Below are 13,897 nucleotides of genomic sequence, written 5' to 3'. Positions count from 1 at the left end.
ACACACCGATACAGTTACGAACGGTCCAAAAGTTCTTAAGACATACTATCATATTGATACATGGCAATTCTATCAAGTTTGATACCTGTTTGAGTGCAATATAGAGTTTATCAAATCTAAACAGACGAGAGTAATACTCAACAACTGTGTTAATCTACAAAATAACTAGTAATGATCGGACTATGGATCATTACGCATTTATAACGTACGCAAATCTTTACAATGTAATACAACAAAAATATTTATAAAATTTTATATACCTAGTTCTCTTTTATTTTTAATCTTCGAGAACGATTAACAAACGAAGTAAATGTCGATTTAAATACAATTTCTTTAAATTTATGTAAAAAAATGTAGGTTTGCATAAATATTCGTAGTCGAGTAAATAATATTTTACTGTATTTTGAGAACAGTGAAAAAATAATCCATGAACACAAATAATTTAAAAAAAATAGTAAACCGGTCACATACATATTTTCGACAAATTTGATCATTAGTTTCAAAGTAATTATTTATGAAAATGTTTCATCCATTGTTTATTCACTAAGTAAGTTGTTAAGTAAGTGGTTTTCGTTGATTGAAACAGGGAATAAAGTAACAAATATTAAACTACGTCTCAATGTGTAACAGCAAGAACTACGTTTTGTGACTGAAAAGTAACAAAGTAACAACGCGATACTTGGGAACTGGTATATATCAGTATTAATGAGTATGTCATTAGATTGGTATCATTGTGATAGATAATCGCGACACTATCGGATGAATCAGATCTACCTAGAATATGTATACATATTTTCATTTTCACCTTCGTTCGAAGGTGACACGTCAAGCATTCAATTTCTTGAGACTAGAAACTTGTCGCTGTTTAACAAGAAGATTCTCTGCCAGCTTAATTATTGCAATATAAGATTCAATATATTTCGTCTAAGAAATTACGATCCATAAACAGATTTTATCGAATTTAACATCAGTTTCGATTAAATGTTTTGCAATTACATGAGTACCCGTTCCACCGTACAATAGTAATAAACTTTTTGTGATTTGAACCTCCGATATGAAGGACTTAAATATTTACAATTACAATTCAGTAATTATTCGTAATTAATAACTAATTTGTGGAGACGTACAGTGTATTGGGGAAATTGCGAATAAATTACCAAGCGTTTTCATCGCTCCTAATTATCTTTACTGTCAGAATATGATCACACAATGGTCCATCGATGAGTTTTGCCGTCTTCAGATGTTGTACCGTTTCTGGCAAAACGACTACAGGCGGTATGTACATACTATACACGAAAGCCTCCATTAAGAATCAGGACGGCTGTCCACGGGACATGTGATCACAAATGAATCACAAGTGGGTCACATGACCATGGATAGATCACCGTCCTAAAGGCCTTTAAGACATTTCCGCTCAGGTTGTCAGCACATACAAAATGTAACGCACAAATAACTGAAATCGGTTCATCGTCAATGTAAGTTTACTTTTATAAATACTACGTAAGCATAACTGTAAAATAGTATGAGAACTGATCAGGAACGTAAAGCTATAAATAAGAAACTATTAAAACGGAAGGACACTGTAAGTTTTTCAATGCGATTAAACCAAGCATTTTCATTTACATCGTGCTCGATTTTCGTAATAATAAATCAAATGTCTGTCACGATCCTCTTAGAATGTAAAAACTAATCGAATCTATACATATATGTATTAACCCTCAATTACAGGCTACTCGTGTCAGAGAAATTTGAATTTTTATTTCACCACAACCATCTAGTGTGATGGACAATTTTGGAAGTTTCAGGCGTTTAAGTACCTTCAATGGACATAAGTTACACTATTTCCCAAACGGTAACAAAAAATAACATTCAGTTAGTTATTAAACCTTTGACTGCAACGCACTTTACCTAAAAATAATCAGCATGTGTGGCTCAATATTCACTTGACATGTTGTGAAGGCGTATATGTATATGTATATATCTAGATCCCAGAACCAGAGTGTATCAAGTCCACTTTTTAAAAAAATGACATCTTACATGGTACATTAACATTTTCCGATAGTAAAAATGATTTCGTTCTAAGTTGTCTAGTTTGAAATATAATTGTCTAAAAACGATGTTAAGTTCATATTTTGTTCCGAGCCAAGCAATGTAAAGTTCATCACATAGGGGAATTAATGCAAAGTTCAGTATATAGAAAATCTTATATCCATTGAATATCATTTCTGTATATAGAAAATCTTAAATCCATTCAATAGTTCGAAGGTAGGTTTTGTACCTTTGTACCAAATATACGCCTTTCTCAGTCAAAGGGTTAAAAGTGTTACAAAATAGTCGTTACCGGAGTACTCGTCTCTTAGATGAATCGGCTGTTGTTAAGGGTTAAAGATCAAATCGACGTCTCGATAGATTTTAACAGACTATATTTATTTATTGTTAAGGAAACAGAGCACAACTACACAAAACACCAACTTTACGTTTCCGTTAGTGTAATGGTACGTTACTCTGTGATAGATCACTGTCCTCGAATGGCGATACAAAAATTCCCTGGACGCGGAGTTCACGAAGTCTTTGGATATACGCGGATGATTAATTAATTTCCATCGGTAATTGGTTCGTGCCGATTGTTTTTAGTCGATTAATTCAATACAAATAAGGGACGCCAGGATAAGGATATTGTTGTCTCGATATCGCGCGATGTTGTACATAATACGACACGTAGATTAGAAAGATTTGTACGTTTATATTTTTTAAACGGCGCGCTCAAGTCATCCGATATTCATTCTCGCGAAGCGTGCTTAATAGTAACGTCTGCGATCCACATAAATCATTGGAATGTTCGAAAGCATTCGGTGTCAGAATTGAAATTCCAAATCTATACAAACATTCTTCTTCAATTTTTCGGCCGCGACAGCCTAAAGGGATAAATATAAAGGTTATATAATTTCTTAACGTATTTCTTTTGGTAACAATTATTTTACAGTATGATACGTTATCAAGACATGCATTTAGTTTGCACTTATTGTGAGAATCTGTAGGTACCAATTATCCGCGAATATAAAATGTTTCGAGAATAGCAAATACTCAAAAAGAACAAAAATAGAATGAATCTATTTAAAATTTTCTTATTAAGCAACCCGCATAGAACGCGAATCTTTCGCGGCTATAAATTCGGAACAATATAACAAACGTGTCTTACACATTTCTTCACAACAATGAGAAAAATTTCCTCTAATACTGCGAATTTGTAGCGTTCGTATTTTGCTCCTCAAGGTGTTTTCTTCGCTGCTGCTTTAAATACGTGGTAATAGGATAAATTATGTAAATGAATTTCTACATGATGATATTACTAGATTGACAAATTTTTCTCACTTCATTGCGTTATTTAATCCGTAACATTTATTATTTTCATAACATACAAATATCATTCGAAAATATGTAATTATATTATCATATTTTACTCTGTGTATTTAATGTTTATGAGTGAAGGCAAATGTGATAGCAATAAACTATTACAGTTTTTTTATATTAATGAATATTTGTATACTGTCCAAATATATTGGAGGGTATTAACATCAATGCCCCTATGAAAAATGTTAGGTACCCTCTTATGTTCCCACCCTTACTTCACCACCACACTTCTCAATTTGATCATATCGATATCATCACCAGATTATCAAAATTAGTTAACAAATTCTAACAGCCATAAATTTCTTTGGCGATTCTACATTATCTTTTAAATTAAATGTACTGAAAGATCTCAGGGGCGAATTAGGCATTTAGGCAACATATAAACATTAATTCTAGACCCTGCGACATCTCATACATACATGTAACCAAATGAGGGAAAAGAGGGGCCAACCAGTTTGTATATAAATAAATAATTAAACAAATATTTGTCGTATTTGTCAATCTAGTAATATGATCGTGTGAAAATTCATTTCCACGATTTATTAAACTGGATCCCACAGATCACACTTCAGTGTGAACAAACACGCGAATTTCGCCGTGAATATTCGTATTGGTATGTGGGTTCCTTTAATCGTAACAAAGTGTTGACGTTTTCATTCAAGTTTCACGTGTCGGACTTTCAATTTCGTGACGTTTCGTTGAGCACGCTACGTCTGATTTCCGCGTAGATTAATAATGCTGAGAGATTTGCGTGCGCATGGAAATCATGTAGAACAGGTATACTTTACGTTTTCGTTTGTAAATAAAGAATTTTGTACCAGCTGCATGGACGGCCGACCCACTGGGATGGTATTGCGAATTCGGATATCTGTACAGTAATGTTTCGATGAGTGCGACGAACTCGAGTCCGCTTCGGAGGATTCGTGGCCAGGCGGATAAGTTTTCAGCCTCTCATAAATTTGTTTCTTGCACGAAGCCAAGCCTCTGTTTAGCTTCTGTTTACTCGGTTTTGATTGGCTTTAGAGGGGGATCACCCCAGTGGTGGGAATAATGCCGTCGTTCGTGTCGCACTCATCGAGGAATCACTGTATAATCGTTCGCCACGATCCGTGAAACCATCATCCACCCTACACTTGTAACGATATTGTGAAGCATACTGATGTATAGTAGATGCCTTGATATAGCGAGGCGCTAAATTAAAGCAACGAGCAGCGGCACCGATTGATGTTCGATACATTAACTTTACACGGTCCTGACCGAGGTTTCTGGTCCCTATCCTCCTTGTATTCCCGTCAACTTGCTTGCGCCGTCGCTCTACACGGATTTACTTTAAAACTTCTCTAATTTTATGGTTTCGCTATATTGTGGCTTGTACTATATCCGAAGAATTGTACAGCGTGCAAAGCACGGGGAGACACGGGTTGTCTCACAAAAAAAAGAGAAAGAAAATTAAATATACATGCATAATAAAGACGGTTCTTCCAATAAAGGGGTGGTTACTTTGTTCCTGTATGTCCTACGATCTGTTATACTTCCTGTGCTGTGAATATTAAAATGAATGCTTCATCGTCATGAAGATAGTGCGAATTTCTACACAATTGATGGAGTATTAGAAGGTAAATTAATTAATATAGAGGTTGTTTCATAAAGGCTGCAAAGAATGTTGATAATTTTGAGAAGAGAAAGAAAATGCATATGACAAGTGATAGGGAGGACAAAACTAAATTTGTAAAAATTTTTAATTTTTACTTTTTTTAAAGTGAAGATCATTTATCTTGGGTGTTACAAGAAGTCAATAAAATCCGAAACACTAGAGTCGGCTGTGCACTTCGAGGAAAATGGAAAATGGTATCCAAACACTAAACTGGCCTTCATAATAACCAAACGTTAATTCGATTGAAAATCTCTGGAGCATCATCAAGCTTAAGCTTCGTGGAAGGGTTATATTTACTTTAAAGCAGCTATGCCAACAAATTAAATAAATATGGAGGACATTTTCGGAGGGGTACGCGAAAAATTAGAGCAAAACCATAGAGACTATACTTGATTATTATGCATTATATTAATTAATTACGTCGTAGTATTTTAGAAGTAATATAAGCCTGTTCCTGAATTTTTGAAAAATATTGATTATTTTTCCTGATATCGTTCTAACGCTCTTATGAAACAGATTGTACATTAGTAAATTAATATTTATTTACTACCACTAACGTTGGTTACTAGATCGTAACTATTATAACTTCGGACAAATTTAATACCGAATACAAGGTCTCTGGATCTTCTCTGGTGGCTCAATTGATTCTAACTCCCCTATTTCCATTTCACATCTATCGATGGGTGCAACTACCTTCTAAGGCCCGGTGCAGACCAACGATTCACGACAATTTGCTGCAGCATTTCAGCAGATCATAGATTTCTATGAAGCAGTTCACACGGAACGCAAATTCTAGCGGCTCCTAGACGGCACGTTTGCGTTCGTTAAAACAAACGCACGTACTGCTTGACCGCGGCCGTCAGGAAAAAATTGACAGACAGAATTCATGCAGCAAGCTATTAGTAACTAAACCAGGGTAGTATGTCAATGATTCTATTTCGAAATAAAATTGCATCGATCGATACGTACTTCAAGTTTTCTGTAGCATGTAGTCTATAAATAAACAGAAGTTATACCACATGTCATATTTCTTTTAATTATAAAACTGTAAATCGAAGTTTATTGAACTTATTGTATTATTAAAATTATTTCTAATATGAAGTGACGAGCAAATTCGAGACTTTTGTCGTTACATTTAATAAGAATGGAAGTTTCACGAAATTAAAAACTAATACTGTAAACAATAATTGACTTTCACTGAGAAAAAAAATTAATTTGACTGGAATTCGAATTAAACAAAAAAATTAAATTGGAATTCGAATACAACATGTGAAACTTTTTTATGTATATATTGGTTAAATTCAAACTGTATTTAACAGTTGAAAGAAAAACCAAATAGGTGGACATATAACGCATCACGGCTGATACATATCATCATTTAAAAATTCGAGGCCACGAGCCGTTCAAAATGAACGTGTATTCCTTTTGTAACGCACGATGAAGTGCATACAATTAACACTAGAACATTCAAAGCAGTCAAAATTACTGGTTAGTATACATACTTCCATAACGCTGATTAAAATGTTACAACAATGCATTTTCACAGATTTTTTACAACTTTTCTTCCAATATGAGAATGAAGGAATGAGTTAATTTATGAATTTTTATATTTTCAAATATTTGTCACGTTCATCGATCTGATAGAAATAGATATACGTTTATCGTTGGTAGTTCTAGTGTTAAGAATTTAAGAATGGATGACTGTGTTGTCGAACAAGATCGTAAAAATAATTTCCTACGAATGCGAGGAACATGTAATGGAATAGAAGACAAGGTGGCGACCCTAAGCTTTTGGACGGTGGTGTACGTGCCTCGTAACATTGGCTAATGAATTTACATGTGTGCTAAGTAACTTGTTGCCCTCTGTGGTAACGATGATTACAATTGTTGCTTGCCAAAAATCCCCCCCTCCTCCGACAGCGTCTCGCGGAGAGAGGGGACATCCTTTTACTTAAGGGGAAGACCGGAGGGTAGCCAAGGATAATCTTATAAGCTAAAATAAAAGCGAAACAAGGCAAGGTTCGGCTGAGTATTTTTTTTGCAGTCTGAAGTAGTGGCTAGGCGAGTGGCCATCGTACTACAGGTACCATCTTTGTACGTCGAAAAACATTAACAGGCGTTCTATTGAAAAAAGATATTGACGAGTGTAAATTCCGAATAGCGATTAGTGTGTTTTCAGTTTCGGAAAAGCGGTAATAGTGACAGTGTGAACATTTTATTGGTGATCTTTTGGAAGTGAGACGGTTATTTCTTTTTTTCCTGAAATTACAAGTTCCATCGTAGAGAACGAGATGTGAAAATGAATTATTTCTAAATTATTTTAATCACAAAAGAGTATTGTAATTGTTTACATTAGTTTCACAGTTCATAGGTATACTTGCTCTTTAATTAAATGAAATGGAATTGATCAGTGCCATAAAAATAAGAAAAGTTGAAATAAGCTGTGGCGACTTTGGTTGTTATCACGGACAGTTTTATGAAATGATTGTATAGTTATATTATTTTTAAATTAATTATTCTGGTGCACTTTAAGTAACTGTTAAACGAATTTATGTAGTTCCATTGATTAATGTAATGAAAAGTGATCAATATTGATATAAAAGAAGAAAAAGTTGAATATGTTGCGATGGTGTTAGTTACCATTTGCTTCATGAAATGATTGTATATGTATAGAATGAATTCGATCAAGCTACAAATACTAATTGATGTCACAATCAAACAGTTTGTTGTGCCTTAAGGTGACCCGTTTCTCTTTGTTAAATATATCTCATTAGCTAAATATATCGATCGAGAGTAATAGCTCTGAGTTTCGCGTGAAAGAAAAGTTCCTCAACATCAGTATTCCTTGTAATTAGGCACATTCGGCACGTGGATATATGCTATAATTTACAAACATGAAAAACCAGTCCTCTCTATTGCTATGATTTACTTTCTGAACTGTACCGTTTTTATTAGAAAAAAGGAAGATATAACAAGCATTATATTTTTATATGCAATTTTGACAATAAAATTCAAATCTAAAGTTAAAATAAAATATTGATCGATGTTTCAACAGTCAATGTCAAATTTCAGGGGTGTAATCTAAATTTTAATTTAAATTGTTAATTTCCAACTCATGCAGTTTTTGACATTCAAATTGAAACGCAAATTTCGTTAGAATGGTTATCGTAAATTACTTTCGTTAATTTTTCATTATATTTAAATCAACTCCATGATAAGTTAAATTCAACTCCGAGAACTTAACATCAACTTAAGAAGTACATTTTAACAAATAAGTTGGAATATAAATTCTAAGTCAAAACCACAAAAAAACTATTGTTGTAATAATATATTAAAAAATTTCTTAATTGTGTCCTATAAAATGATATTTTTTTCAAATTTTACACGAAATAGTATGTTACTATAATAATAAAAATTATTATAAACTGTACATAATAATTACTTGTAGTCTACTTTTATTTAGACTAATTTATATACCTATTTAATATTTGTTACTTTTAATTTAAGATTTAAAGTTTCAATTGTCAACTATAAATTCAATGTTAAACGATCATATACAAATTTTTGAAATGCTTGAATTTGTCTTCTAAGATAGAAGTTCCTTTATAACACGCTATTTTTTTTATTTTCATAGTTTTATGTAGTTAGTACTAAAACTTATACACGACATTTTTAACAAGATGTTATATGTCATTTAGAATCAGATAAATAATATTGAAGGTGAGATTAATTTAAAACTACTATTTGATAGTATTAGATAATACAGTATTCCCTCTCTACAGTTGTTTCGTCTTGGACGAAGATGACAATAGAAAGGAATATACACGGTTCTCCAACCGTTTCAACTTATCGATTGCGAGAAAGAAGGATAGTCAGATAACACTTCTTTTACTATCAGCCGAACCTTTACAATTCCTTGTCAATCTTCACTAACGTCACATTGTATGATATTTTCCTTAATACATAGTGTAATTCCAAAATTTTTGTCTGTATTGTTCATATGCCTAGTGCTATGTGTTTATTTCAGTGTTGCTCTCGGAAATTGCTCCCGACATACACTACAATTCACTAGTGGATGCAGAGCTGTTGACAACTCTTTGACAACTTATTTTCCATCAGATATCGCTTCTACTCCCTATAGATGTTGCCAAACGTTATTTTTTTCTAAAAGAGTTTTTTCTAAAACAATCAAATTTGTATAACTGGTGCAAGGAACTTAATTGAATGGAAAAATTGTAAAAAAAATAATAAATAAAACCATGATATAAATTGAAAAATATAGACTGCAACTCTACCGTTAAAAACGGTACGAACTTTCCAAACAACCCAACAGAAAATCTTCAAATTTTAATCAGGACCTGCAATGTTAGAGTTTCATATTGCGTACAAATAACAATTGATGTCGATTTGAAACAAAAAACACGTGGCACGGAAACAGAGTTTAAACAATTGATACGATCGTGAATGAAGCTCAAGACTCTTTACACCTCATGCTTTTATCAATTGTTTTATTTCAGTGCCCGAACCATGAAGACTTTAGCTGCTGGTTGCTTTTACGACCATGCTATATGCGTTGCCCCAAGAGTACTCTTCAGTGAACGCACGCGTGGAAGATATTAATGAGAATGGCTAACACGTGCACACGTACCATAAATTTTAAGTTTCGCTTACAGTTGGATGGCCTTATGATGGCAACGCGATTATCAAGAGATCGACAAAACGCGGAAAATACGACGTCTATCAGAAATATAACACGGAACTGGTACTGTAGAAGTTTATATTGTCTACAGATCATTATACCCTTCGAGATAATTCCCTTGGAAAGCCACAAATCGCGGGTGATTTTGTTGCCACTTTGTGAAATAATACTGGATGTCTGCAACTGGAACTGCTTTCGGTTGGTCAGTCACAACTTATTGGCTGTTGTCCACAGTTTCAAGTTGACGACCCTTGAGATGAGTTTTGATTCTTGGAAATTGGAAGAAGTCACATAAACTAAGATCATGGGAGTAAGGATCCATAGGAATACCATTGTTGGCAAAAAAACTCGTTCACAGAGAGCGCCATGTGACAATCAGCATCTCTGTAAGCAAATTTTTCGTTAAAAAGGGTACTCCTGTTGTTCCACAGACTCCTTACTCCCCTGATCTGAGTCCATCTGACTATTTTCTGTTCCCACCTTTGAGGTTGTCATGTTGCAACTCTGAATAACATCCAATAGGTTGTCAGAGACCAACAGGAAACAGTTCCAGCACTGTTTCAAGAAGTGAGAACAACATCTCCAACGGTTTGTGGCGTTCCAAGGGAACTGTCTTGAAGGGGATAATGCTGATTCGTAGATAACTCGACAATATAAATTTTTATTCTATCAGTCCCATTACTCTTCTGACAGAGCTCATAGAAAGGGAATATTGTAATTCAAATTCACTCATGTTTTACTTCTAATTCGATATTATTGATCTGTCACTGAGTAAACGTTTAAGGATAATATGTCAGCTTTGCACGTTACTTGTGTCAATTCCAGGCCCTTTTACTTTTGGATTTGTAAAACAACATGTGGGCAGACGATGAAGCAGCGCCATGGGATATGGACGACACCCCAGCGGAAGAAACCGCTGAAGGTGCTTCAGCTGCGGAAGGTGCTGCGGAAGGTGGAGATGCAGCAGCAGCTGGAGAAAAGCCGAAAATAAAATTAGAAAAGATTGAACCACCACATTACAATCATCATTGGGTTCGTCCTCTCTTCCTTAATTACGATTACATTTACGAATACAGGTACGTTTTTATGGAATACTTTGATAGTAACCTGTTAAGTTTAACTCCTTAGATACTAACCTATTAAATTTGATTACTTAGATACTAACCTGTTAAGGGTACCGGAGAAAGTAACTCATTAATTGTATTTGACCGTACCTTCTTATACGTATATACCTAACAGATGTCTATACTTAATTGTACTATAATATGTATTGGTAAAAATTACAGTGGATTTATGCTCATTGCGAAATAAGTCACATATATTTCCCATTTTGAATAATGACCGGAAGGTCAGTCGATTAACACTAGAACTACCAGCAGTGAATGTATACTAAATTAACTTGCAAAATTTAATAATATACATAATACATAATACGATCTAGCGTAATACAGTCATCGTATGAAATGTATACTAAATCAGAAGTCAACAATAAATTCCACATAAAGCTTATTATAACTTCCGAAATTATAAAATAAAAAACCTGGAATCCGTCACTTTGACGGATTGTTTGGTAGTTCTAGTGTTAACAGGTTAATTGTCAATCTTGATTTTGTATACAGGGTGTCCCAAAATAGCTTCGACTCCCGGAAATGAGGGGTTCCTGGGATGATTTGAAACAGGTTTTTCTATAGCAAAAATGTTTGGCCGCAGTTTTTCTTTCATATCTCATTAACAAACTCATAACAGGAACCCCTCATTTCCGGGAGTCGAAGCTATTTTGGGACACCCTCTGTATAGTTGGTCATGTATAGCTGATTCAATATGCTGAAACGGATTGTAAATGTACAATAGACTTGTTTTATACGGAGCATTCTCTTAAAAACAACTGAACTTGAGAATTCGTTTAGCTCCCATATTGTCAAATACAATCGGCAATGCGTCTGACAATTGCTTCATATTTCTACTTGTAAACGTTAAGTGTATAAAGTACATTGGTTTCTTTTTGTCAGTATGAACTCCAAGAAACGTGAAATTTCTTTCTCGTTATTTATATAAATGTTACTTCAAAGTTACACAGAAAAATTGATTCATCTTTACTAAACACTATAATCTATAGCATTTAATATACTTCGTTAGTTTTTTAGTAAATGAAATTCAAAGGAAAGCTACTAACAAACTAAAATAATCTATACATTCTTTAAAAAATCATACATTATAAACGAAAGGAAATTTATATTTTTTATATTAAATTATGTGTTTGAGAAAAGCCTTTCTATACAGTTGAAATATGTGTTTCCACTTTCCAATGAGCTTCTAATAATTTTTCATTTCCTTCAGTACACATTGTGTATAATAAAGTGTCATTATTGTTATTATCACTGTTATTATCGTTGCGATTTCACTCTCTTTCTTCAGAAAAAATTACTACGACGATGTGATTGACTATCTGAACCAAAGGCAAAAGGGGTTGTTCCGTGAACCACCACGAGCTCAAGAGTGGGCTGAACGAGCAATGAGGACCTACGATCAGAAGAATACCGACAGGAGTTACAAACGATCCGCGGACATGAAATCCATAATTAATATGAGACACGAGCCTAGATATTACAGTTACCACACGAGAGCGTATTATAGCTTGAAATACCAAAAGATTCTGTAAATATATTTTTGATAAGGGAAATGGATAAACCTATGGTCCCAGGAATCTTCACCCGCGGCATAGATCTTAGATTTCGTTGTAGTACACTTTAACTTAAATTCTCAGACCACCATTTCTTAATACTTTCTTTTTTCTACAAATTTGAAACCGAAAATAAAGCAATCAAATGCCCCGCCATATATTAATAACGTTTAATCTTTATTTGAATTTTATGAACTTGCTGTATGAAGGATTTTTTGTTATTAAAATTTATTTCCGTATTGTGTACCGCCGCTGTAAAAATACACTTCCATTTTTGAACGTTGCGATTTTTTCTTTGAATACTGTCCCTCTGTTACGTACCTTTGTTTCTAGGAACACATACAACGATGTGTATCGTATAGGAAATATGTAGTAATTAACAGGAAAAATCAACATCAGTTTTTTGTCGAAACTGTATTTCTTCAATCGATTATCATGATTTTACTGTAATTAATAATGCGATGATATTAATTATATGATCTGGATTTTTTAATATTAAGATATTTCTTTAAACGTCAAGGATAAAAAGTTTAGCGTAAAGTTAATACCTTCTCTTCAAAATGCCACCAATTTATCAATTTTTAATACGTTCCTTTAATTACATACATGAGCGTTTCGTTTTAGACTACTGGAAGAACTAGAATCATGTGAAAAGACAGACACTTCACGTTTATACCAGAGACGCAAGAGATTATGTCTCCGTAATCATTAAGCTTTGTTGTATGAACAAAATGTATGCAACTTGACGAAACATATGCAGTAACAACGAAACGTTTCAACTTAATAACTCGTATGATTTAATATACTGCGGTGAAGGTATATGCCATTCTTAGATGGTAGTGATTAATATTGAATTCGTCGATGTATAACTTTTTGTATATTATTAGATCATCCGAAACTTTCATACGATTTTGGATGCAGTGCCTTTATTACCTTCTCTACCGGAGAAATAGAAAGTTGTTTCATCTAGTGAACAATCTTTGTATAATATCAACCGTATTTGACTGTATGCTTTATGCGAGTTAGGTGTCGAATTTTTGCTTCCTTCTTATAAGTAATACATGTACAGAGCGGGTACAAAGTATACTTCAAATTACAACATGTTAAATATGTAAAAGAAAACTTCGTTACCTAGTTAACATACAATACATAATGTTACATCATTCATCCTGATTACCAGTTGTCCCATCTGATGCAAAACGCACAAACATTTTATATCTAAAACCAACTTCAAAAACTAAGAAACTACGAAAAACCATATTTTTATGTAACTGTTATAATGACATTATTCGTAAATGGAAAGAATTTGTAAAAAGAAGAGAATACTGCAGTTGGTCACGAAATAAAATACAAATTAGAAATTTGTATGAACGGTTGCAATTTTATGGTTCGAAACGCCACTAACTTTCCGAATGACTCAATAGATATGTAATCTTCCAGATTTACTTAATCT

At 33.6% G+C, this 13,897-nt stretch overlaps 1 protein-coding gene across 1 annotated transcript; it reads left to right on the top strand.

Annotated features, from left to right (window-relative positions):
* The first annotated feature begins 7,115 nt into the window (after positions 1-7,115).
* Positions 7,116-12,723, top strand: LOC107190447 (flightin). Its single transcript, XM_015579248.1, has 3 exons — positions 7,116-7,148; positions 10,590-10,840; positions 12,180-12,723. Exons 2-3 carry the CDS (start codon positions 10,620-10,622, stop codon positions 12,421-12,423), a joined length of 465 nt encoding a protein of 154 aa, XP_015434734.1. The 5' UTR covers positions 7,116-7,148; positions 10,590-10,619; the 3' UTR covers positions 12,424-12,723.
* The last annotated feature ends 1,174 nt before the right edge of the window (positions 12,724-13,897 follow it).

This window comes from Dufourea novaeangliae, unplaced genomic scaffold, assembly GCF_001272555.1.
Source record: "Dufourea novaeangliae isolate 0120121106 unplaced genomic scaffold, ASM127255v1 scaffold199, whole genome shotgun sequence".
In the NCBI taxonomy this organism is placed as follows: Eukaryota; Metazoa; Arthropoda; class Insecta; order Hymenoptera; family Halictidae; genus Dufourea; species Dufourea novaeangliae.
This window is presented reverse-complemented; position numbering and strand designations above follow the sequence as displayed.

Coding starts and splice junctions, on each gene's coding strand:
- LOC107190447 (XM_015579248.1), top strand. CDS start 10,620: ATGTGGGCAGACGATGAAGCAGCGCCATGGGATATGGACGACACCCCA. Junction 10,841..12,179: donor GATTACATTTACGAATACAG/GTACGTTTTTAT, acceptor CTCTTTCTTCAG/AAAAAATTACTACGACGATG.